Source organism: Leptopilina boulardi, unplaced genomic scaffold, assembly GCF_019393585.1.
Source record: "Leptopilina boulardi isolate dan_hultmark-lab unplaced genomic scaffold, ZJU_Lbou_2.1 LbouV2_312, whole genome shotgun sequence".
NCBI lineage: Eukaryota > Metazoa > Arthropoda > Insecta > Hymenoptera > Figitidae > Leptopilina > Leptopilina boulardi.
This window is the reverse complement of record NW_026137877.1, coordinates 122600-150137: the sequence shown is the minus strand read 5'-3', so window position 1 is coordinate 150137 and position 27538 is coordinate 122600. Positions and strand designations below refer to the sequence as shown.

At 25.0% G+C, this 27538-nt stretch overlaps 1 protein-coding gene across 3 annotated transcripts in view; it reads right to left on the bottom strand.

Annotated features, from left to right (window-relative positions):
- LOC127283856 (semaphorin-1A-like) overlaps positions 1 to 27538 on the bottom strand; it is a 167347-nt gene that overhangs the window by 59613 nt on the left and 80196 nt on the right. For all 3 annotated transcript variants that reach the window (XM_051308958.1, XM_051308959.1, XM_051308961.1), the window contains exons 2-4: positions 23893 to 23989; positions 21678 to 21729; positions 2491 to 2661 (exon numbers count right to left, since the gene is read on the bottom strand). In XM_051308958.1, coding sequence (XP_051164915.1) covers positions 2491 to 2661; positions 21678 to 21729; positions 23893 to 23989 — 320 coding nt within the window. The remainder of the gene's footprint in view (positions 1 to 2490; positions 2662 to 21677; positions 21730 to 23892; positions 23990 to 27538) is intronic.

Below are 27538 nucleotides of genomic sequence, written 5' to 3'. Positions count from 1 at the left end.
TAAGCGGTTTTAAGCGGAAAGAGAATGAAAATGGAAAGTAATTTGAAACTTTGAGGCTTGATTACGTCTAGCTCGACACATTTAAGCCTTCGCACAACTATATGGAACGAGGGGTTTTTGGATACTGCAGCGAAATCTCTGCCAAGAGATTCGCTTGGCGAGGCAAGAGAGTAGAAGGTCTTTTGTCTTTTCATCGACCGTACATGTATGTCATGCCAGTGACATAAAAGATACGAGAGACTACTGAATGTGATATACACGGTGTCTTTCCTGTCTCTGACATAAATACTCCCATTTTTTTTTTTTTTTTTTTTTTTTTGAATTGGCTTTCATCAAAAATGTACATCCCCTTTATTTTCCAAGTGTGAAGTTAAATTTCCTACACAGCAGTAATTTCTTTTGTTATTACTTTCTTTTTCGAAAAAAAAAAAAATTATTTCCAATATAAGAAAAATATGTATTTTTTAAGAATTGATGATTGATATTCGTTTTGGAAAGTTTTAGTTGTGCACTTTCATTTTGTGTGTAATTATACTTTCCGAGTTTAAAATCAAATGAATTGTATATATCTAGGCAAATGTGCACATATATATATACATTGCGTGACTGCGTGACACAAATTATCTTACTCTCACCTACGTACATTATCTGTATTGTTTTATCGCATTCAACTGCATTCGTGGCTAAATAATTGCTTTACGTTATAAAAATATGCAAGCAAAACAACTAACAACATGGGTATTTAATTGCATTGCTCGAATTTAATTGTCAAAACATGTTTTTCTTTTTTGAGTTGAATTTCCTTTGGTATTAGTTTTCTATTATTCTCACGAACAAAATTGTCATTTTATATCGTGAAAAATTTTTATTATTATAATAATCATAAGCTGGAAAAATTTATTTGATTTAAATAATTTTTTAATTGACATATTATCACAGTGTGTAGAAAAAATCTTATATTAAATAAATTGTATTCGAATCAAATAAATATTTATTTAAACTAAATAATTTTTAGTCCAACAAAACAAAATTTTATTTGAATCAAACTAGTTTTATTTGAATTAAATAAATTATGTATTTGAAACAAATAATTTTTATTTTAATTAAATATAAATTTTATTCGAAACAGATAAATATTTATTTAAATCTAATGAATATTTATTTAAACTAAATAATTTTTATTCGAACCAAATAAATATTTATTTGAATTAAATAATTTTTATTCGAACAAAATAAATTGTATTTGAAACAAATTATTTACATTTGAATTAAATAAATTGTATTTGAGCCAAATAGTTTTTATTGAAACCAAATAAATTGCATTCGAACCAAATAATTTTTTATTTGAACCAAATAAATTGCATTCGAACCAAATAAATATTTACTTCAACCAAATAAATGTTTCTTTGAACCAAATAATTATTATTTAAACCAAATAAATATTTTTCGAACCAAAATAATTTGTATTTAAACAAAATAAATTTTACTGGAACCGAACAATTTTTATTTAAATTAAATAAATTGTATTTGAACCAAACAGTTTTTATTCGAACAAAATAAATTGCATTTGAACCAAATAATTTTTTATTTGAACCAAATAAATTGCATTCGAACCAAATAAATATTTACTTTAACCAAATAAATATTTTTTTGAACCAAATAATTATTATTTAAATCAAATAAATATTTTTCGAACCAAAATAATTTTTATTTAAACAAAATAATTTGTACTGGAATCGAAAAATTTTTATTTAAATTAAATAAATTGTATTTGAACCAAACAGTTTTTATTCGAACAAAATAAATTGCATTTGAACCAAATAATTTTTAATTTGAATCAAATAAATTGCATTCGAACCAAATAAATATTTTTTTGAACCAAATAAATTGCATTCGAACCAAATAAATATTTACTTCAACCAAATAAATGTTTCTTTGAACCAAATAATTATTATTTAAATCAAATAAATATTTTTCGAACCAAAATAATTTTTATTTAAACAAAATAATTTGTACTGGAATCGAAAAATTTTTATTTAAATTAAATAAATTGTATTTGAACCAAACAGTTTTTATTCGAACAAAATAAATTGCATTTGAACCAAATAATTTTTAATTTGAATCAAATAAATTGCATTCGAACCAAATAAATATTTTTTTGAACCAAATAAATTGCATTCGAACCAAATAAATATTTACTTCAACCAAATAAATGTTTCTTTGAACCAAATAATTATTTATCTGAACCCAATAAATTTTATTCGTTTCCAATAAATTTTATTTGAATTCAATAAATTGTATCCGAAACCAATAATTTCTAAAACAAATGCCATATTTGACTCAAAAAATTTTTTTTTTTTTTTAAACGAATTTTTTTTTTCTTTTAACAATAGTCGATTATTTGTATAAAATAAATTTTTTCTTCAGTGTAAAAAAATTTTTATCATAACCATAATATATTTTCTAAAAACAAAAAATTGTGATTCCTACCTTAATGGAAAACTGCTTGCACAGTGGCTTGTAGGCGTTTGTTCCACACGTTAAAAAGCGATCAGGTCCTTGTCTGCCAAAGATCCTTATGTAATTTTGGCACTCGTCATCGCTTCTTCCTTTGACGCTACACAATTGCAGATGGGGTTGGATGCTGGACCACTCGAGCCTCTGCAAGAAAAAAAAAGAATAGAGGAAATTGAGAATGGGTTGCACTTTGGTATCAGTCGATTAAACTTCAAGGCTTGTGTATTGCAGTCGATAACAGAATCCGTCTTTCAAACGGGAATTTCAAAAAGCGCTTTTGCTTAGACGTTGGGGCAAAAAAAAAAAAAAAAAAAAAAAAAAAATGAAAGAAACGCGAGAGGATAGAAGAAGATAAGGACGTTACTGCTGAAACGATACCGGAATACTTGAAAGAAAAAAGAATTCTTCACTCATCGTTTCTACTTTTTCTTTTTCTTCTCTCTCTCTCTCTCTCAATATATACCTGGCGAACCGCAGTTTCTTTGGATTTCTTTCCATCCAAATTATCTCTCAATTCTCGTATAACCTACATCCCTGCGAAAATTGTAAGAGAAGCGGTAAGATATTTTTCACGGATTCTTCAATTCTATCTTGTCTATATTGAAGGAGCCAAAGTTGAAACTGAATGAGGCGTATATTTCAATATATATATAAAAATGTGAATTAGATATTGTCTGTTGGAAAATATGTTTCCGTATAAGAAAAATTCACTTTGAATATAACTCGCAAATAAATTTCTTGATATATTTTTTATTCGAGAAAGATTTTTAAAATAAAAATTTGTTTCTATTCAAAATTTTTTCAAAAAAAAAAATAAAAAAAAAAATGCTATATTTATATGAAAACATGGTCACTTTCAATTCAAGTTCTAACAATATTGGAAGATCGTCAGTTGCATATAGGAGATAAAACTTCAAAGTTTCGTCTCTCTCTCAACTCTGCAAATAACTTTGGTAATTTGGTATGCCATTCTTGTCGATACAACTTTAAGTAAAGGCACATCAAACTTGGATCGACTTTGTTGTTTGTTTCAACCCATATAATATACATGTTGTCAAATGTTAATCAACAGATTGTTTCACTTCATATATTCAAAAAGCAAAATTACATTAATCTCATTTTCAAAAATAAATTTATTAAAACTTTTCTTTTTTTTCGCAAATTTCGGTAAATAAAGGTTTTTGTTATATTTTTAGCTTTTGTTTTTATTTATCATCTTTTTTTTTTCAGCGCGGTAAAAGTTAAAATTTATGCAATTACAACTTTTCCCCCACACACATACATACACAGATAGAGCCTTCTAAAACAAAGTTGGCACGTCACAGTTTCTAGGGACGTGAAATTCCAGGCGCAATATCAGACGCGAATTTATCTGTGGGTTAAAGCGGAACCGGATGTAAGCTCAAAACTGTGAAATCGTATTACTCGATGAATATTCAGTGCGATTTTGTGGTTAAAAGTTTTCGCGCGAAGGGAAAGGGTGCGTCGTATTCTAATTAGGAGAAAAAGTATAGAGAAATATGTCACACGTGCTATTCTCTTTAAAATTCTTTTTCTATATTTTTTTTTTTACGAATAATATTCACGAGTATCTAATCGACTTCAATTTATATCATAATAAATTAATAATAGAATACCATTAATTTAATGATAAATACAAAATTTAACGATTCATTAATAAATTTCATCTCTTGTATCTGTTAATTAACTTAATGACATATAATGAATTTTTAAAAGCGGAATATAAAAACCTTTCAATTATATATATATATATATATATATATATATATATACAGGGAAAATATAATGTAATGAGAAAAATTATTAATTGATAAAACACTGCTTTTAAAATTTCCTTATTAATGAGAACATCGATATCAATTTTATATTACTTTTACGATAAAAATTACAATATAACTGTTTTTTTTTTTTTTTTTTTTTTTTTTATTTTTTTGCACAAAAAATCCGATTAAAAAGATACAATAAAAAATTGAGAACAAAAAAAAGTGTTTTTTTTTTTATTTATTAAAATAAAAGTGTTGAAAAAGGCGATTTTAATTAATAAAGAATAATCCCCCTTTGTGTTATATTACTTTGGATGAAGTATAAAATGCTGATTCATGACAAAGGTTTGAAATGTGAACATCCAAAGGGGGTTGTATTGTATATATAGGGTGTAGGTACTATGATCGATGGCGAACAAGCAAATGAATTTGGGTCATGCAGGAAAAATACATAACTAAGTAATTGCTATTAGAAAGTAAAATTGCATATATGGAAAAAGAAAAAAAAAAAAAAAGAAAATAAAATGAACACGAAGAAAAAAAAAAATTGTTTCCCTTTACATATATTTCTGACACGTTAGAAAAAAAACAAAAAATAATTTTTTAATAATATTTTTTTTTGAATATTCAATATAATAGGTAATAAATAATAAACAATTAAATAATAAAATAATAAAATAATAAAATAATAATAATAATAATAATAATAATTAATAAACAAAATTTAAAATACTTTTTGTAAAAAAGAGGGTTAATTTTCGACACAAAAGTTTAAAGCCGACAAGAGTATAATTTTCACTCTAAACCATCTGACTCTCTCATTTTCTTTGTTTTTTGTTTTGTTTGTGTTTGACTTAAAAGAGAAACACAGTGCGCGGCAAATAATGCAACTGACATATAATTTTGAAAAAAATTAAAAAAAAAAAAAAATGTATAAAAATTATTTTACTTTAAACTTGCCATTGTCACCAAAGAAAACATAATTAATATCATGTCCTTTATTTAAGTTTCAGCTAATTATATAAACTCTCACTATTAGACGCAAAAGTCAAAGCTTTTGAAATTATTCGTTAATCTTTTCATCACTTTCTCTCTCTCTCTCTATATATATGCAAAATTATTTTTCTCTTCATAAATAATAAAAAAAAAACTAATTAAAATATAGTAAATTGATAATATTTCCTAAAAAAAAAATTTTTTTTAGATTAGTAAATTATTTAATAATAATTTACAAATGAATAATAAATATTATTATTTAAATTAATTTATTTCTATAATATAAATCATAGCGAATTTCATTTATAAATTATTTGAAGAGAGAACAAACGTCATACTCCAATTTAGAATGAAATTCCACTCCACCAAAGGGAGTTTAAGAATCTATTTCACCTTTGGGGGTGGAATTTCATTCTACATTGTGAGTTATAAAGGATCATGGCCAAATTATTTATTTCCTTTTCTTTAATGTGATATTTTTTTTTCCCCTCTAATGACCTTTTTTTTGCTATATTTTCTTGTTTCAATGTTAAAAAAAACGTTTAAATAATATATATATATATTATATTTCATTATCTTTGAGTGTATATATATATTCAGCAAAATACACTTCTCTTGAGTTTATATGCAAGTTTCAAAAGCATAACAAGTGAATGGAGTATATTTTCGTGGGGGCAAGAGGGAAGGATATTATGATGAGATAAAAAAGACTCAACATTACGTGAAACGTGAACCTGACAGAAACAGCTCGCTTCTAGAAGAGAAAGATTCGAAGAGCTTTGTGAAGTGTAATTCAGATTATGCAGTGGGAAGTTTTACAGCTCGTTTGCAAAATACGTTTGCCCCCCCCCCCTCCCCTCTCCACACTCTTTCGAGTTCATTTTATACGCCGAGTTTGCAAAGTTAAGCTGTGACGTGAACAACAATTTCTATTGTAATTTCTTCAGGTATCTTCTTTGTGCACTGAACCGCGAAGAACTTAAAACAGTAACTTTTGAAAATCGGAAAACACTCATTCTCTATGTGTGTGTGTCTGTGACTTTTTACTTTCTTTTAAATATTACATAAGATCAAAACTTTAAAATCAAGGAAAAATTTTCCAAAAAACACTCTCTAAATCTGAATTAGTAAAAATGTTTACTAATTTGAATTAGTGACTCACTTTTTGCTTCTGAATGAGTAAAATTTTACTAATTATTCATAACTTTTACTAACAATTAGTAAAATTTAACTAATTCTAAAGCAAAAAGTGAGTCACTTAAATTAGTAAACATTTTTACTAATTTTGGTTGCTTAAATACCAACCAAACGTTTGGTTGTCAATACCAAACCCTTTTTTCAGTGTAGGTAACAATTAATGTATTATTATTAAAAGTTTTAAATATTTATAAATCAAAATTTAATTTAATAAATTTAAATTTAAAAAGAAATTTTAATATAAAAATGATGGAAATAAAAATAGTCTTCTATATAAAGAATTTATAAAATTACTTTTTTCAGAAATCAATAATTTTTATACACATTTTACTGAATCAGTGAATAAATAAAAAATAAATGATATAATTGAATAACCATTGAGCCAATAAGAAATTGTGAATTTTAATCAGTTTTTTGCATGGCATTTTTTTGGCCAGTATTTTTAATAATAATTTTACAATTGTGTTTTATTTTAATAATTTTTACAAATGGCTAATTTTTTCATTTGGTTTACCGATTTTATTTAATTTTAAAATAGAAACGGAAAACAAATATAAAATTAAAGCCATATGTCAAAAATTATTAAAATAAAAATGTAAAATTACTTTTTAAAAAATATTGAATGTCCAAAAAAAAAATAAAACATTACACAAAAAAAAAATATTACAAAATTATGTGCGCTTAAAATTAATATTCTTTTTAATTCATTATATTAATAATTTCAAAATTCGTTATATCAAAAATACATAAAATTTTTTCCAAAAAAGAATATTAGATTGAACAAAATATATAAATATTATTTTTATTTTAATTATTTATAATTTTCTATATTATATATAATTGATTTTTTTTTAATAATAGTAAACAAAAAAATTTGTTTTCAATGTAAAAAAATAATATAACAAAAAAATATTTTATTCAATCTAAGGAAAAATTGATTTTGAATTTATAAAGCAATTTTTTTTTTTTTTTTTTTAATCAAAGACAAAAATTTATCAAATTAGCGTGCGGTAGTAAAATGCTTTCTGTTTGAAGATAAAAAGGAGGACAATGACGACAAAAGAAAAAAAGTTCTTCAAAGAGATGCAACGAAAAAAGGGATATAAAAAGTAAAAAAAAAAAAAAGAAAAAAAAAGTTCACAATCATTTTATAATGGGACATACATTGAGTATAGTCACTTGAATTGTAAGACACTACATATTCTGTATCTATAAAGGGTTTGACTAATGGTGCGCACTAATTGTGCGCCACTAAATAGAGGAGTGAGATGGATTGTAATACCATCGAACCAATGTTGATGTAATAGTATGTGTGTGTGTTGAGAGGAGAAACGACTTAAAGGTTTAAGGTATATATACGTTTGACTTCAGATTGGAAATAGGGTGAGAAACTGGTAAATAGATTAAATTTGCCTTTACATTCGCCTTTGACACAGAGAAAGAGCATTAAACTAAAAATAGATGGATGGCACACGCGAGCTACCTCTTTTATTGTTAATTCGCGAATATACACTGTTATTTAATTGGTTAATAGTCATTTTTAACCTTTTTATTATATCCTCCCGTCAGCTATCATGTTCCCATTAATTCTCCTCCATAAATCAATGACTCGCGCATGATTCATTTTCATTCCATTATCTTTCCTCAACTATTATATAATATTCTCAGGGAGCTTGAAAATCCATTTAAACCATCAATTGTATTCATAATTAACTAGTTTTTAATTTGGAAACATTTTTTTTTAATTCACCTTCTATTTAATCTAATCGAAGTAATTTAATTTCTATTTTTATCTACTCTCTCTCTTTTGAATTTGTAAAAATTTTAATTAGTGACATTTTTTTGCTTTTCAATTAGTTCAATTTTACTAATTCGTAATAAAAAAAAAAATTAATTATTAATTAGTTAAATTGTTGTATTAAAAATAAATTATAAATTCAGATTTGTTCATTGAATTTTGATAATTGTCATTTTTCATAAAAAACCGACCATCCGGTTTATTAATTATTCATTAAAAAAAGTGTTTTAGATATTCTAATCAGAATTAATTTCATAATGCATAATTAAATTATTAAATTGTGAAAATTTTAATAAATAATTTACACATTAAAATTCATAATCTACAAGGTCTTTAAATTTATATAATTCACGCAAAAAACTCATTATTCTACCTCTAAATTCGAATGAAATGTCACTCTGAGAGTTTAATTTTTCACTTCTTGGAAAATATACAATATCATTATAATATTGAAATATAAAGTGTGTGAAAATTCATTTAGTTTAATCTGTCAAAAAATTTGTTGTCATGAAATAATTCAATACAAAAAAAAAAAAGAAAAAAGTAATAAAAAAAAATAGGTCAATAAAATTCTGAATGTAACTTTTGGAAGTACAATAATTACGAGTATATTGTCCAACAATAATTACGAGTAATTATGATTACTATTATTCCGAGTACAATTACATTAATGCAATTTCCAAGGTAAAAAAAAAAATGGGAGTCGACAAGTTTGAATAATTTTCATATATAATTATAATAATTGAAAAAATAATCAATAAAACATGGAGCAAATATAAATAGCGTTTCTAATTACTTTACAGTATATATATATATATAATATAGAAGGTTCTACTGTTATAACGGTGTGTGTGTGTGGTTATTATCTTTGAAATAGCTGGTTTATTACTGACGCTAGATTAACGTTCGCTCGTTTGTCTCTGTAGCAAGAATGTCATCGATTCGAATTCAAGAGTAGGAAAGCAGTATTTCAAGCTTCATATTCGGCCTCCTAAGTTATTGATTCGTGCCACGATATTGTAAGTACATACTGTTCGAGCAGTAATTGTAAATCTCAAACTTGGCATGACTTGTTAATTTGCCCGACTTAATATCATATAGCAATGTCATTTACCTCCTATCATCTTTCTCCTTTTTAATGTCATTAAAATTTATATCCCAATACAATGAAAAAAAAAAAAATTTATTTCATTCAAATACTCAATTACTTTACTATTATCAAATAAATATTTATACTTGAACCAAATAAATTTTATTTGAACAAATAATTTCTGTATTTGAAACAAATTAATTGACTCAAATAATTATTTGAAACAAATTAATTGACTCAAATAATTATTTGAAACAAATAAATAATTATTTAATACAAATTAATTGACTCTAATAATTATTTGATACAAATAAATAATTATTTGATACAAATAAATAATTATTTAATACAAATTAATTGACTCAAATAATTATTTGATACAAATAAATAATTATTTAATACAAATAAATATTTATTTGATAAATAGTCAAGTAATCGATTATTTGAATTAAATAAATTTTTTTTTGATAGTCGTTATAAATATGTGGTTTTTTTTTTTCAACACATGGATGAAAATTCCAAAAACTCGTCACGAATTCGCCAGTTGCTATAAATTATCATCGTCAAAACGATTTTCCAATGGGATTATTTTCATCTAACGTCGCGACAATTTTCGAGCTCTCTTATTTTTTTACGATGCGGCTATTGCAAACGATAAAATACAGTTTCTTATTTTCGCTCTCATACACACTTTATGTCCAAGAGAGGCAGTTTACACTCACTTTCTCTCTCTCTCTCTCAGGAGAGAGAAAAAGACACTTTCACAACTGCGACTTCAATTTCAGAATAAATTTCATTAAAAAAAAAAAAAAAAAAACAGAGAGGGAGAGGAAAGGAAAATTACTCTTTTTTAAATACATTAATATAAAGAAGAAAATTAAATCAGAATTTAATCAAGTTTTTTAAAAAATTAAATATATATGCTTCAGTGAAAAAAAAATTTATTTGCTTCAAATAAATATTTATTTGCTTCAAATAAATATTTATTTGATATCCAATTATAGTTGAATCAAATAAAAAAATTTTTTTTGTTGAAATTTTCGAATTTGTAATTAAAATAAAAAGTGGAAAATTGTGAGAAAAATTCCTGTTGCCACACTGAAAAGTTCACGCATACACACACACAGCAAAAAGGTGTTGGTTAAGTAAAATTTGTTTTTTCGCGTAATTTTTCACGTCAACTAATTAGTTAAAATTCATGTACTTTTAAAGCAATTAGCCGTTATACGAACTTTAAGGTGTAAAATAGTCTAAATAACTATTTAATGAGTGCATATATATAATTAAATTCACTTCCACAGAAAATTAAACTAAAAAATTAAATTTCTTTTAATGATTCCTAAAAAATTGTAACAAAAGGAATTTAAAAAAAATATTCCAATAAATAAAAAGGAAAAATATACTTCGAATAGTAAAAAGTTCCACTATAGAATAGCAAAAGTTTTTGTTTTTTTTTATACTGAAAAAAATTTGATTCAAATAATCGATTATTAAAAAAATATTTATTTGATTTGAATAATTATTATTTGATTCTAAATATGGTATTTATTTCAAATACAGTTTATTTAATTCAAATAAAAAATTTGTTCGATTATTTGAACCAGCAATGACTTGAGTTATTAAAAAAAAAAAAAATTATATTAAAAAAAAAAAAAATTATATTTTCACCAGAAAAAAATATGTGAATAAAAAAGAATTTCTTAATTCGTTTAAGAGAATATGAAAACGAATTGTTTGAGAAACCCTTCTTTATGCATAGAACAACTTATTATCAAACTAAACGGATTTAAAGCCAACAAAAGGGGAAGGGAGAGGATTTTTTCCTTTTCCGTGTACATTACCTCGCACAATGCTATTTATCGATCGAGTAGTAAACATGCCACGCTACATTTGCATTTAAGAATCGAGACCTGAATGTTCGATCGCGTGAACGTCATTACAATATAATAATAATAAAAAAAAAAAAAAAAAAAAAAAAAAAAAAAAAGAATCCTTTTTCGAAGCTATCAGAAAAGAATTAAATTCTGCGGTTCGAGAATCAAAATTGCAATCAAAGACTTATGGAGCAATGAGAGAACTCCTTATCTTTTTTTTTTTTACCTCTCCTTCCTGGTATTGTATCCGTATAAGAGATATCATCTCACGTGTCACCAGAGAAACAGGAAATGGAAGAGAGAAGAAAAAAGAAATGATGAAAAAGTACATTTTGTAATACGATTCTTGCTGGCGGAGACGAAGACAATTTAATTTTACTGCGTCTAAGTGAAATTGAATCTTAATTAAATTCACTTCTTTATTATTGAAGTTTTTATATTATTTCTTTTTGATTATCTTTTTTTTTTTTCTATTAATTGGAATATTATATTAATTAAAAATATAAATGCAATTATTTTAAACCATTGTATTTTCATTTGGGAAAATTTATATTTTACGAGGTATAAGAAGCACTTGAAAATGTATACACGTGTGTGTTTTCACAGATATGGAAAAAGGGAGGATCGCGGGGAGTCCTTTAATCAACGAAACTCGAGTTGAAAATAGGACGCGCAGTATGCAACACGACACTCTTTTAAGGCATATAAGACAAAAAAAAAGGGGGGGGGAGAGGATGGTGAATTTTCTCATGTGAGTACACATCACTGTAATATCAGAAACGTGATCTTTTCCATTTTCTTCTGAGCAATTCTTTTTGAAGCACACTTGCTTCGTTATTTCGTTGACACGAGAAACAAAAGGAAAAAAAAAAATAATAATCCTTATTCTAAAAATTTCCGATTCTCTATTTTTAATGTCAAAAAAAAAGGGTAAATAAGAATAATCAGAAAAGAAAAATATAAAAACTTATGAAGTGTAAATAAATTGACATTACAAAAATGAAAATATACAGCAATCGCGCAAGGGTTTTAATCTTGTCAGTCAGCTTATACTGTGTCATTTTGCCTTGTATCATTTGTACGTTTCCAGCTTTACGAATCCTCTCCTTTTTTTTCCAACTATATAGCTACTACGTGCGTCGATTCGTGAAATGAAGTACTAGTTGTGAAAGTCGTTTTTCAAAGTTGTATATATATGTATCACACAAACAGAAAAATTACGAGTTATCATTTCTAATTTTCTCTCTCTCTCTCTCTCTCTTTTTTATGATACATTTTTTCTATCAAAAGGGAATAGTTTACATTAAAAAAAAAAAGCAGTACATGATACCACAATTTCAACGAGAAAGGAATTTTTTCTTTTGATAAAAATTTAATACCCTTTAGACTTGATATTTTATTAGCTAAAAAGAATTCGAAAAATTTTTAAATATGAAAAAATTTTTTAAAGAAAATGTTAAAATTTTTTTTATCGACAAATGCTATCGGTTAGTATTTTTTTATATATATATGCATTTTCCGCGTAGCCGTGCACATTAAAATGCATAGGAGCGGTGATCGTCCGTGCGGTCAATGAATCTCATTCTCGTTTCAAACTCAAAGCCTCCGCTGGATTGATACCTGCACACACATACATATATATATATATATATATATATAGAAACGATATACCCGGGGATAAAGTGCAAACTATTGCCAAGTCAAACACTGAGATGAATCCTTGCGCGCTTTTCGAAAGTAATACGCCAAGAGTCGATTTCAAAGTCTATGCTATATTCGAGTGAAAGAGCTTGTCAAAAAGTCCATCAGAACTGAATTCCTTGACTTGATTACACTTCAATCCATTTTATATATATATATGTGCTGCCACAGAGTTTCAAAAGCGTGAATTTAATAGAAAAAATAAAATTCAATTTTTCAAATAAAAATTTGAATAATATTTGATTTGAAATTCAATATTATATTTGAATCAATTAAATGGTATTTATTTCACGAAATTATATTGATTTAAATAAAATTTCTATTTAATTTAAATAAAAATTATTTTCGTTTAAGTAATTATTTATTTGATAATAAATAATTTTTTTTGTGTGTTATTACGATTTCTAAATATCATTTTCAATATATGTATATATATATATATATGCTGTATATATCTGAGGTTTACGATTCAGAGGAAGCGACGTATGGCTGTAATCTAATATCAATTAAATTCGGAGTAATACATTGGTATTGTGCCTTTGGTGCGGCTATATGTTAATTTACTACACCTCTAGAATCCAAGCTTAATGTGCCCTTCAATTAATGTACGTCGGATTGCAGATACAGAACTTACTTACATTGCAAAACATTATATTCACGTTTGCGAAATCAAATTTATATATACCTTAGATGGGTTTTATTGTCTCGCTACTTGACCACGAAACCAATTAAAATTTTACCATATCTAGAAAGAAATCAAAAACTCTTTTACCGAAATTATTTTCTGAATAAATTAAAAAATATACTTCAAATCCTATACAATTTTTTTTTTCAAAAATATTCCTTTATACCCAACCAAAAATTTCAGTATTATACCAGAGTTACACAGAAAATTATAAGGTATTAAAATAAGCGTTGCAGCTTATTTTAATGCCTTTAAAATTTTCTTGACAACACTTGTTAAAAATTAAAAAACATTTTTATTTTTACTCAACTGTTTTTACTCTCTAAATCTGAATTAGTAAAAATATTTTCCAGATTGGAATTAGTGATTCACTTTTTGCTTCTGAATTAGTAAAATTTTACTAATTATTAGTAACTTTTACTAACAATTAGTAAAATTTAACTAATTCAGAAGCAAAAAGTGAGTCACTAATTCAAATTAGTAAACATTTTTACTAATTCAGATTTAGAGAGTATATATTATAAAAGCTTTGGTTTTATAATAAACATATTTTTATATTTATTTTTTGATTTTTTAAAATAATAATTTGCAATATATATATTATACTTAATAAAGAATAAAAATTCTTGGTGTTTTTGATTTTATATATAATAAAATATTAATTAGTTAGTTGACTAATTTAATTAATATTTAATTTGTGTTCGGTTACTAAAAATTTTACTCACTTTTTCCTAAGAAAAAAGTATTACCTGGAGCAGAGATTTCACTATTGCAGTGAAACTTATTTCTGTTACATTTAAAGCTTTCTTTTCGTATACAATAAATTACAAAACTACCAGTACTCAGCCAGAATTGAACCAGTAGTGGTTACCAGTACTGGTGTCAACTCTGGCAGCCAATACTGGTAAAATATTATCATCCCAAAGTTACGCCAACTCTGGCGCCAATACTGGGTGCCAGTACTGAGCCAGTACTGCGACATTAGTAAATTTTTGATTGGGCAGCTAGTGTATTGAAAAAAAATTTATTTGATTCAAATATACTCGATTACTTGACTATTATCAAATAAATATTTACTTGAACCAACACTCAGAAAAAAGATATGTTTGAACCAAATGTACCATTTTTTTATATTTACCCAATTTTTTGGTTAGTTCAAACCAATAGTTAGTACTGCGCCATTAGTAAATTTTTGATTGGGTATATATATATATATATATTTTAATTTTACTAATGGAACTAACTTTTTTCATCTTTTTATTTATGGCCAAGAGGGAGAATAAATACTATATGAATAAACCAATTAAGAAAAAAAAAAAATTTTTGATTAAAAAAAGTGTGATGTAACCATTTTTTTTTTTTTTTTCATAATTAAGAAACAGTAGAATTGAATTACAACGGTTAATGGTCTAGTTTAAAGCAATTTAAGATCATTGTAACCGGAAAATTGAAAAAGATTGCAAGGTACGTTTATAATGAGAGAAAAGAACAGTTACAGGAGTAATCTTTGAAAATAATAATACAAAAATGAATGTACCGGTGAAAATTCATAAAATATTTTTCACACACATATTTTTTTTTTTTTTTTTTAATTACGTTGGAAAAGCAATTTAAACGGAATGTGGTCAGAGACAATAGAAATACGTTAATTATTGGCATATTTTAATTATGATTGACATATAATTACTCCCTGGCATCATATGTATATACTTGAAAAGATGAAAATTGACTAAAATCAAAATTTCAACATAGATAATGTATACATAATTTACATATATAATATATTATATATAACAATTATATATAAAAATTATAGAAAATAAAAAAAAAATTTAATTTACTTAATTAAATTAAAAATTTGTTTTTTTTTAGGAATTGTGTATTTAAAAGGAAAAACACTCTAATTAATCAACACGATCAATTAATTAAAGATGTGAATCTCTTGGTTACTATCAAAATTTTCGACTATGTACATAAAAAAAAGTTTCATAAGACAAAGAATAGGATCATTGTGTTTGCGCAGAGTATATGCTAATTAGGCAGACAAGAACGTGCGCCTACTGAGACCGGAAATAATGAAGTGAAGCGAGGTTAACGAATCATTTACGACGGGATGTAATTTAAGCAAGGCTATTACGCAAAATTTATAAAAAAAAAATCCTTGACTGCAATGTATACCGTTCATGTTTAATTGGCCCCACTATTATATAAAATCAACATTTGATTAATTGATTTTTATTCTAATTAACCTTTTTTTATTTAAGATATTTTATTAAATTATATTATTATTTTATTATTTTTATTATTCATTATTTTTTTAAGATTATATTTTATTAAGACAAATTTTTATAAGAATATAATTTTTCAAAAGTGATGGATTTGTTTCAACGATTTACACATAAGAGAAAGAGAGAGAGAGAGAGATATGTGATTCTTGAGAAAATATGTGCGAGCAATCCCTTTTCTCTATCTCGTCATAAATTCCAGAACATATAATACTTTAGGAGGAAATCAAAAGAGCGCTTGTCATAAACATACGACGCGATATTGTCAATCTTCACTTTAAAAAAAAAAAAAAAAAAAAAAGAAAGAGAGGTGAAGTGGCCCGAGATGCGACGCTTTTTTTTGCGACATAAAACATTTTATTATTCCCTCATTAACGTCTCGTAAAAGTTATCACCCAACATTCTCGAAGGCAACTAAAAGCGCCAAAGTGTGCGCGCTTTTGGTTCGTTAGCCTTCACGCTAAAAAAAAAAAAACAACATCCTGCTAAAAACATTAGCGGTAAATTTTTTTTTCAATAAGAAAATTTTAGAATTTATTTATTTTTTTCACCAATTAAAAAATTGAAAAGAATTCATTTTCTCTGCGACGTTCCAAGGGACTTATATAGCGAGGAAGCATATATAGTTTTGCACCAATAGAAAATCGTCATGATACAATTTTTTTTTTTGCATGACAAAAAAGAGAAATGCTTTCTTAACTTTAAATAGCACCCATAGCAACTGTTAAGAATATTGACCAATAGAAAATTCAATCTTAAATATAATTATATTGAAGCCTATTGGTTAAAGTATTTGCGGTGAGAGGCGTCTCTGACCGGTCATTCACTTTCTAACCGCGTGTAAAAAGCAATCTTTGCGGCTTATATATATATATATATATTGCGCTTTTATCCCGAGATACGACAGACAGCATCCGTTAGGAGTTTCCAAGATCAAATCCTGTCAAGTTTCAGCCCCCGCTTAACCCGTCATTCCTTCTGTATCGATTTGCAAAAAGTCCTTGACTATTCGCCATTCAAAGCAGCATCCAGACATTCTGGCACCTTTGCAATCCTTCTTCTTGAAAAGTCTACGATCTTATACTTCTCTCTCTCTCTCTCTCTCTCTCTCTTTCTTGTGAAAAGATAAGAACTGAGCGTGACAATGCCATCAACCGATTTGTCATCTCAGATTATGTTATATCTTCACGTATATGAATCACATCTACTTTTTCAATTTTTTTCCCTTTTCACGAAAAAATTCCTCCTGCCATATTTCCATAACCCAATCCATTTTCCATGATTTCTCTCTCTCTCTCTCTCTTTCACTCTCCTACTATCATCGTTTATTTTCTTGTCATTTCTCAGAAAATTTTCTCAATTGACTTTACAATTTATTAGAAAAAAAAGAAAAAAAAAAAAAAATGCTAAAAAACAGTAATTTTTTAGTTATTTTAAAAAAAGAAAACAAACACTGAATTTATTTTATTCAAATAATTATACTTGATTTCAAATAAATATTCACTCTGACCAAAGAATTATTGAGTCAATGGTAAATGGTAAATTTAAATACAGAAATTATTGGTTTAAATAAAGTTTATTTAATTCAATTATTTAATTTCAAAAATTATTTCGTTCAAGTAAATAATTATTTGATTCGAATAAAAATTATTTTGTTCAAATACAAATTTATTTCGTTCCAATACAATTTATTTAATTCAAATAAAAATTATTTTGGTTCGAATACAATTTTAGTTGGTCCAAATAAATATTCATTTGGTACAAGTAAATATTTATTTGGTTCGAATAGAATTTATTTGGTTCAAAAAAAAATTATTCAGTCCAAATATAAATATTCATTTGGTTCAAGTAAATATTTATCTAATTCGAATAGAATTTATTGAATTCAAATAAAAATTATTTATTTCAAATAAAAATTATTTGGTTCGAATACAATTCTAGTTGGTCCAAATAAATATTCATTTGGTACAAGTAAATATTTATTTGGTTCGAATTGAATTTATTTGGTTCAAATAAAAAATTATTTGGTCCACATATAAAGATTCATTTGGTTCAAGTAAATATTTATCTAGTTCGAATAGAATTTATTGAATTCAAATAGAAATTAATTATTTCGAATAAAAATTATTTGGTTAAAATACAAATTTATTTAATACAAACAAAAATTATTTGTTTCGAATAAAAATTATTTGGATCGAATATAACTTATTTGGTTCAAAAAAAAAATTATTCAGTCCAAATATAAATATTCATTTGGTTCAAGTAAATATTTATCTAGTTCGAATAGAATTTATTGAATTCAAATAAAAATTATTTATTTCAAATAAAAATTATTTGGTTCGAATACAATTTTAGTTGGTCCAAATAAATATTCATTTGGTACAAGTAAATATTTATTTGGTTCGAATAGAATTTATTTGGTTCAAATAAAAAATTATTTGGTCCACATATAAATATTCATTTGGTTCAAGTAAATATTTATCTAGTTCGAATAGAATTTATTGAATTCAAATAAAAATTAATTATTTCGAATAAAAATTATTTGGTTAAAATACAAATTTATTTAATACAAATAAAAATTTTTTGTTTCGAATAAAAATTATTTAGTCCAAATATAAATATTCATTTGGTTCAAGTAAATATTTATCTGGTTCGAATAGAATTTATTGAATTCAAATAAAAATTAATTATTTCGAATAAAAATTATTTGGTTCGAATACAATTTATTTGATACAAATAAAAAATTATTTGGTTAAAATACAATTTATTTAATACAAATAAAAATTATTTGATCCGAATAAAATTTATTTAGTTCGAATAAAAATTATTTGATTCAAATAAATATTTAATTTTGTTCAGGTAAATATTTATTTGGTTCGAATAAAAAATTTATTTAATTCAAATAAATATTATTTGAAACGAATAAAAATTATTTGTAACGAATAAAAATTATTTGTAACAAATAATAATTATTTAGTTTAAATAAAATTTACTTATAATTGAAATAAAAATTATTTGGTTCAAAATAAAATGTATTTGGTTTGAATAAAAATTATTTGTTTATCAAAATAAATTTTTTTGTTTTTCAGTATAGTTATTTTGTAAAAAGAAAATAGTTTTGTTTAAGCGACGATTGCTTTTTTATTTATCACTTTACTTAAAGGGAAAAACAATTTTCTTTGATTCTTGGGAAAACAATTGAGAAAAAAGAATAAGTATCTCAAATACGAAAAAGCAAATATTTTTTCAAGTTACTAAAGTTTTTGAGAAAACATTTCTGATATTGACTCACACGCGAAATTGAATCAAAATGTTATTTTCAAGTTTATTAAAAAAAAAAAAAAGAAAAAAAAAGAAAATACTTTCCTATAATTCTTATTTACTTTTACACTATAAAATATTTTCTTTTTGACAAGAAAAGAAAAATTGAGAAATAATTTTTTGCAAAAATTGCAACAAATGAAAGAATTAATTTTATACAGAAAGTAAAATTTTTTAATTTCTATTCCGATTTTTCCAAAAATTGAGACAGATTAAAAATTTACATTTTTTGTTTAGAAGATCAAAACTACAAAGTTAGGAGAAAATTCACCGAAACTATTTTTTTTTTTTTTGGGAAAAAAGAAGCAAATGAGTATGTTTGTATAAATTTATACATAAAGGGGCTGAGAGATAAAAGTGGAATGTGCGCTCGCAATTTTCCAGTGGCAAAGAGATCTTGTTTCGTATTTTTAAATGTAACTTTCAGAAAACATAAACACTCAGCGCAGTGAACAAATTTACCTTGGGGGTTTTTTTTTTTACCATGTATGACGTTTGACTTCTTTTTATCCAAGTAAGCACCACTTTTCACCGACAAGGATAAAGTGTGACCTTTAGAATGAAATAGTAGTGTTTTGCCCTCTCTTTTTACACACACACACACATAGTGAAACTTGACGTTTTTATCCCAAAGAAAAAGTCAATCGATCGGTGCCCAATTTCCCTTGGGAAATCCCTCAATAGCTGACACCGTGGTGGATATTTAATCGCGCTGCCAAACTTTTACTAAAGCCGATATATGTGTGTATGTGCAGATTTAAACCTATTGAATTACTTTCTTTTTTCTGTTAAATTTAATTCCAATCTCTCTCTCTTTCTCTCATATATATATATATATATGTCAATTCCATATTTATTATTTTTCAAAGCATGTTTTTAAAAATATAAACAAAAAGACTGCGCGCAAATTAAATTTATAGAGAAATAATTTTTCCTCTCTATGATAAAATAAAAATTTTTATATTATGAGAATATTTCACAATGAAATGGTTTCATTTATAGTTTTTTTCTTTTGTTTTTTTTTATATAAACGAAAAACTGCGCTCTTTGAAAAACGAGTGCGTTTGATTGTTAGATGAGGAAAAATGGGAAAGATTTTTTTTTATTTTTTGCCTTTTATAAAATAATATCAAACTCGAACTTATGCGGACGGCAATTTTATCATGATTGTTTGATATTTTAAACCATTTCAATTTTCCATTTAGAGAAAAAAAGAAAAAAAGTTTTTAAAAATTAATTATCTCTCAATTAAATATAAAAGAATTTGGATTTTTTTATTAAAATATGAAAGAGTATATGATTTTTCATTGAAGAGTAAAAAAAAAAACCTGACTTTATATTTGAAGTGGAAATTTTATACTCGAAAAAACTTGAAGTGAATATCTCTACTTCAAAAACAGAACGAGAACTTCTTCACTATTTTAATTGAAATAAATGGTTTCTTTTCTTTTAAAAAATGAATTTTCTTTTCATGACTGTGGAAAAAAAAAAAAATTTCCTAACATTTTTCTTTTGAAAAAGAAATTAGTATTTACATTAGTCATAAAAGAGCTCTATATAGATATAGTATTTGAAAATCAATTTAAAGATTTTGCCGTTAAAGATTATTATTTTTTTTTTTGGAGATATTCCCTAACGATCTCTTTTGCTCTCGATATAACGAGTAGAAGAATAATGACGCAGAAGATCGTATTTTCGTTTAATTATTTGTGATATTTAATGATGACAACTGCAAAAATGCAAGGGAAAAAATTGAAATCGAAAATTATTTTTTATAGGTCAAATTAAAGCTAATTTTTATGCGAAATTTTTTTTTTTTCATAATTATTCGAAATTTTGTTGTTAAAAAAAGAAATATCAAATAATTTATATATTTTTCGACCACATGAGTACTAAAAATTTTTAGCATAAAATATTATTATAGAATTAAAAAACATTTTGAAAAAAATTACGAGAGCATAAATCACTGCTATCACACAACAGTTTTTCCAGTCTCTTGTGACTTTATATGTTGAGGCAAGTTTTTTTTTTTTTTTTATTTACCAGTGGAACTTTAATTCCGCCAGGTTTACCAGAATGGAATTTCTGTGAATTTCAAAGATATCTATATATGTGTGTGAGAGAGAGAGAGTTACATGTTCTGACGTTATCGAGAAATGTCCGAGTTTTTCGAGTCGACTTTATCGACGAGAAAACTTATCAGAGATGTGCTTAGTTCAGCGATCGGTCTTATTTTCCGTCATTAACAAACCCCTTGAGGGCTGAATCGATTGAACCGCGAAATTTCTTCCCGAGAAAATATATAAGAGATTTTATATATATATATATATTTAAAGAGAATGATAAATGCCCTTATTACTACTTTACCCAAAGGGATCTTGATTAAAATTATACTTGTCAAAAAAAAAGAAAATTTTTTTTCAACTTACTTGATCAACAATTTCTGTCAGGTCGTGTAGACTTATGTTGTAGATAATGTTCCTGAAAAAGAGAAAATTTACAAATATTTTATTTAAAAATAATTTAAGTATTTGTTTTTTTTTTATACATTTAAAAAAAAAAATTTATTTGATTCAAATACTCGATTACTTGAAATATTATCAAATAAATATTTATTTTTATCAAATAATTATTATTTGAGATTATATTTGTTTCAATTACAGAAAATTATTTGTTCAAATATAATTTATTTAATTCAAATAAAAATTATTTGGTTCAAGTAAATATTTATTTGGTTCGAATAGAATTTATTTGGTTCAAATAAAAAATTATTTGGTCCACATATAAATATTCATTTGGTTCAAGTAAATATTTATTTGGTTCGAATAGAATTTATTTGGTTCAAATAAAAAATTATTTGGTCCACATATAAATATTCATTTGGTTCAAGTAAATATTTATTTGGTTCGAATAGAATTTATTTGGTTCAAATAAAAAATTATTTGGTCCACATATAAATATTCATTTGGTTCAAGTAAATATTTATCAAGTTCCAATAGAATTTATTGAATTCAAATAAAAATTATAATTATTTCGAATAAAAATTATTTGGTTTGAATACAATTTATTTAGTACAAATAAAAAATTATTTGATTAAAATACAATTTATTTAATACAAATAAAAATTATTTGATCCGAATAAAATTTATTTGTTTCAAATAAATATTCATTTTGTTCAGGTAAATATTGATTTGATAATGGTTTGGTTGATAATGATAAGTACACTCAGATAAATGTTTTATTTAAACCAAATATAATATATTTAAGTTAAATAAACGTATATTTTTCTCACAGCCTACTATATCCTATACTTATTTGGCGTAAGTAAAATTTTTTATTTAAATCAGATAAAAATTTATTCCAATCAAATAAATTTTTTTTTCAGTGTATTATTTGGAAAATTCAAAGTGACTTGTTTTGTCGTTGGAATGCAGTTTTTCTATATTATTATTATCCATATATATATATAATAATAAAATGGTATTAAAGTCTTTAATAGGCATGCTCCGTCAATGTATGTTCACAATTTTGTAACGCAAAAGTTTTTATACCGGAAGAAGTCTGCTGGGAAGTACTTTCCGAAAGGTAAGTCGACTCCAAAACTCCCGTCGTCGAAGGAGAAATCGTATATGGTCGTCTTTTATTAAGTTGTAAACTTTGCCTCTTTAAATGCTGTCTATACGACTCGCGGTCCGATAACAACACAGAAGGCATATTCTATATTCGTATAAAAGACTTCTTTTTATTCATAAAAAAATTTTAACATTTATTTTATCTAAAAACTTGTCAAATCTTCTGAATTACACAAAAATTGTTTTAATCATTTTTTTTTAATTACTCCGTTATTAAAAAATGAAAAAAATATTTTTTTTTATCAAATTCTTTATTATAGGAACTATTTTAATATTATAATTTATTTATTATTAATAGTTTATTATTTATTTATTATTTATTTATTACTTATTTATTATTTATTTAGTATAATTAATTATTTTTATTTATTCATTAAATTTGTAATTAAATATAATAGAATATGTAAAAAAAAAAATTTTTTTTTTAATGAAATTGTCAGGAAAATCTTTAAAGCAGTGACTTTTTAAGCACGGTTAATATATAATAGTTTAGTGGGTGTACTTTCGGTAGTCATTTAAACGAAAATCAATAAGTTAAGCACGTTCACCTTAGGATCAGTATATGCGAAGGTAAACTCATACCTTTCATTCGAGTTCAGCAACAAGTAGCGTACACGTCAATCGTTTCATATATATGTTTTTTGACCCGTACAAGACAAGCGAAATTGTTTTTTTTTTTTTTTTCATGTTGAATTGAAATTCAAAGACATAAATAACTTCCACAAGGGATGATGTCATTTAATTTTATATAAAAGCTTTTATATACCACTATATATTAAAAACGACTCATTTAAATTTTTAGTTTTTAATTTCGTATTTCTTTTTTCTAATAAAATCGAAAAAATTATTTTAAAAAAAGTTAAAAATTTTTAATTTTATTTTTTTTTATTAAAGTTAAATTTTTTCAAATTTGAAATTTGCATTCCAGAAAATTCATCCAATTGAAAAGTTTCGGTTGGAAATTGGTTGATCGTATAGATGCGGGAAATAAGAAAATTTCGAATATATTCACCTGGCGCCGATCAGGATGAAAGTGGCTGCTCGCTCCAGGAGTTTGAAGTGTTCCACGTGACTCTCGTTTCCAAGAAAACGCTGACCGATTACATCTCCTGAAAAAAGAAGAAAAAAAAAAATTGGTACTATATAGATCGTTTCTCATGAAGGTTGATTTTATATTAAAATGCAAGATGGAACACTCCACATGATGAAATTCTCTAAGGTACAAAACTTTTTTTTTTTTTATCATATTATACTTTTCTTATATATTTACATTTTTTTAATATAAAAACCTTATCATAAGTGCTCTTTTGCAAATTATCATTTCTTTTAGATTATTTTTTATTTAAAATTTGAAAAAAAAACTGAAAAGAAAAAAATTAATCAGTTTTTAAAAATCAGTAATTTATTGAAGAGAAAAGAAATACTCTTGGCAAAGTAAAACGGGACATTCATTAATCTTGTGGGGGAAAAAAAATTGCAAGAAACGCAGAAAACATTGGAGGGGAAAAAAAAAAAAATTATTTTACGAAACAGCAATAATTGTAGAGGGAATGACAATTATTTATTTTCCCTTATTCGTCTTTCGGAAAAGTCGTCGTCGAGAAATAGCGAACGTAACGAGCAAACAAATGAAATTGTTCCTCTATACTCTCTCGAGTTAAAGAGTAATTTCTGCGGGGGAAAAACTCGGCCAACTTCCCAGTAATTGTTTGCCACAGAATCAGGAGCGACAATCTCGTCTCTCTCTCTCTCTCTCTTTCGAGGAAAGTGGAAGGGGGGCTTCATATTAAAAAAGCTTCACACTGCTGAAACAGCTTTCATTAACTGTTCTTTTGAACACGTAAGCTGAAACTTGTTTTAACTGATTTAAGAAACGGTACAAAAGTTATATATATAAAAAAAATATAATATTGAGAAAATTTCTCGAGTTTTTTCTAGAAAAAAAAAAAAAAGAAGGCAAATAGTTTTCCTACACGCGCGCGCGACTATGAAAATATCTTTTCAAAACTTCTGTCTCTCCCGTTTGCTGATCTAATAAAACGAAATAAAATTTCTCAAAACGATACTGAAATAAAATATTCGAGAAAAATTTTTTGCCAATTTAAAAAAAAAAAAGAATTTATGAAATCTTTTATTATAAATTGCATTATATAGAAAAATTTATTTTTTTTTTTTTTTACTATAAAAGGTATGATGGGGAAAAAAAAATATGCCGCTAATCTCTAGGACATATTTATAATACATTATGCGTGAACATAGAGACAATAGGTATATCTTGTATATTACCACTTTGCGCGTTTCAAATAATGTCTCATACAATACAAGGGTTTCCTTACATGGTCACGTTCAATGCCGCCTATTTCTCGGATCAATACTCAACATCAGTATTTACTTTGTATTTGACTTTACACAAACTTTTCTATACTTATCAAATATAAAAATATAATATATTCCAAACTCTAATCGCGTGGAAAAAATAATATTATAAGTTTCGATAAAATTTTTCAAAAAATTTTGAAAATATTGCGTAAAAAGACAAATTTGAATTGTACAAATTTATGAAAAATTTTGTTAAGCTAAAATTATTGTTGAATTCAACCTTTTGTTTTGTCTTATGGTCCAAAATTTTAATTCAAATAATCAATTACTTGACGATTATTAAATAAATATTTATTTGTATCAAATAATTTTTATTTAAGTCAATTAAATGGTACACATAAAATTAAAAGGCATTAAAATTAAGCTGCAACGCTTATTATTTTAATGCCTTTTAATTTTCTGTGTATTTGTTGCAAATACAGAAATTATTAGTTCAAATAAAAATTAAATGGGGGGGGGCGCATGATTATTCCATAAAAAGCATTAATTAGAATTTTCATTTTTTTTACAATTTTATTAGATATACAATAATATTTTTTTAGACGAATTTTCATTTTTCGAATTAACATTTGTCAGAATTTCCTATTTTTTTTTTTTTTTTTGAAGAATTTTTAAATAATTTTTATTTGATCAAATTCTTAAAACGCCGAAATTTTTAATTGTCCAAAATTACAAATGGGGCCAAATAAACAATCGATTTTGACGCGATATTTAAAATTCGCCAATTTTATATAGTTGTCAAAAAAATTGTGATTGAGTGGATTTTAAAAATCGCGCCTAAAATCTTTCTGTGGATTATTATTTGTTCGGCAATTTGCAATTTTGGATAAACAAAAATTCGACATTTTAAGAATTCTACCAAATAAAAATTATCTAAAAATACAATGATTCTTTTATGGGATAATAATATGTTCAAGTATAAATATTTATTTGTTAATACTCAAGTATAACACAGAAAATTAAAAGGCATTAAAATAAGCTGCAACGCTTATTATTTTAATACCTTATAGCTTTCTGTGAATTGATTATATTTGAATCAAATAAATTTTTTTTTCTATCTCTAATAAATGTGACCTAAAAATGCGTCTGTTATACCTATTCAGTTTTATCACCAAATTTAGCATTAAATGAACTTTTTTTTTTTACTCGTTTTAAAAGCCACTTGTCTCAATAACGTCGCATGAAAAGAAAGATCGTAAAAAAGAGTCAAGACAAAATGAGAGCAGTGACACGTGGGAAATCCTAAAGAACATTACTTATGTCAATGTCTCTTTCTCTCAGAGAATATATACGAATGCCATGGAAGTATTTCTTTCGCGCCTATTGTAAAATTCTATGCATCGGAGAGTAACGAGAGAGAGAGAGAGAGAGAGAGAGAAAGATACGTGTGTGCAAACGGTATATATATATATAATTTTCCCAAGGGATGTATATCAAAGTGTGTAGGTGAAATTCTATGGAAACGTGGTCTTTTACAGCGATATATATATATATATATATATATATATATATATATTTGGCATCCTTTCGCATATGTTATTACCCTTTTGTACAATGACGACAAATATGCATTGCTGCAATATATATATATATTTGCACAATCCGATAGAACGTGTTGCAGGATGAAATAACACTATTATTGTGCGACATCTGGAGAATTTTACTAAATTACAAGACCAACGTTCTAACACTAAGAAACATAATATAATGAATTTGAAATCGTTCCAAGTTTCATGCGAGGCGCTTAGAAAATCGTATTTTCCCATTTTGCATGCATTTAAACTTTATCCTTTTTGGTGAAAATATACCACATTTATGATAACAGAAACAAAAGTCAAAAATTAATTTATAAATTTCCATTTTAATTTTCAGTTTCTTTTGTTAAATTATAATTCTACATTGAAAACAAAATTATTTCATTCAAATAATCGGTTATTATTAAATAAATATAATTATTTACTTGAGTCAATTAAAAAAATTAATTATTTGGATTCAAATACAATTTATTTGGTTTTAAATAAAATTTATTTGGTTCAAATAAAAATTATTTCTTTAGAATCAAAAAATAATTTGGTTCAAATAAAATTTATTTGAATCAAATAATAAATTATTGCTTTGGAATAAAAATTATTTTATTCAATTAATTCAAATAAATATTATTTGTATCAAATACAATTTATTTGGTTCAAGTAAATATCTATATATCTAGTTCGAATACAATTTATTTAATATAGAAATAAAAATTATTTGGTTTGAATAAAATTTATTTGGATCAAATA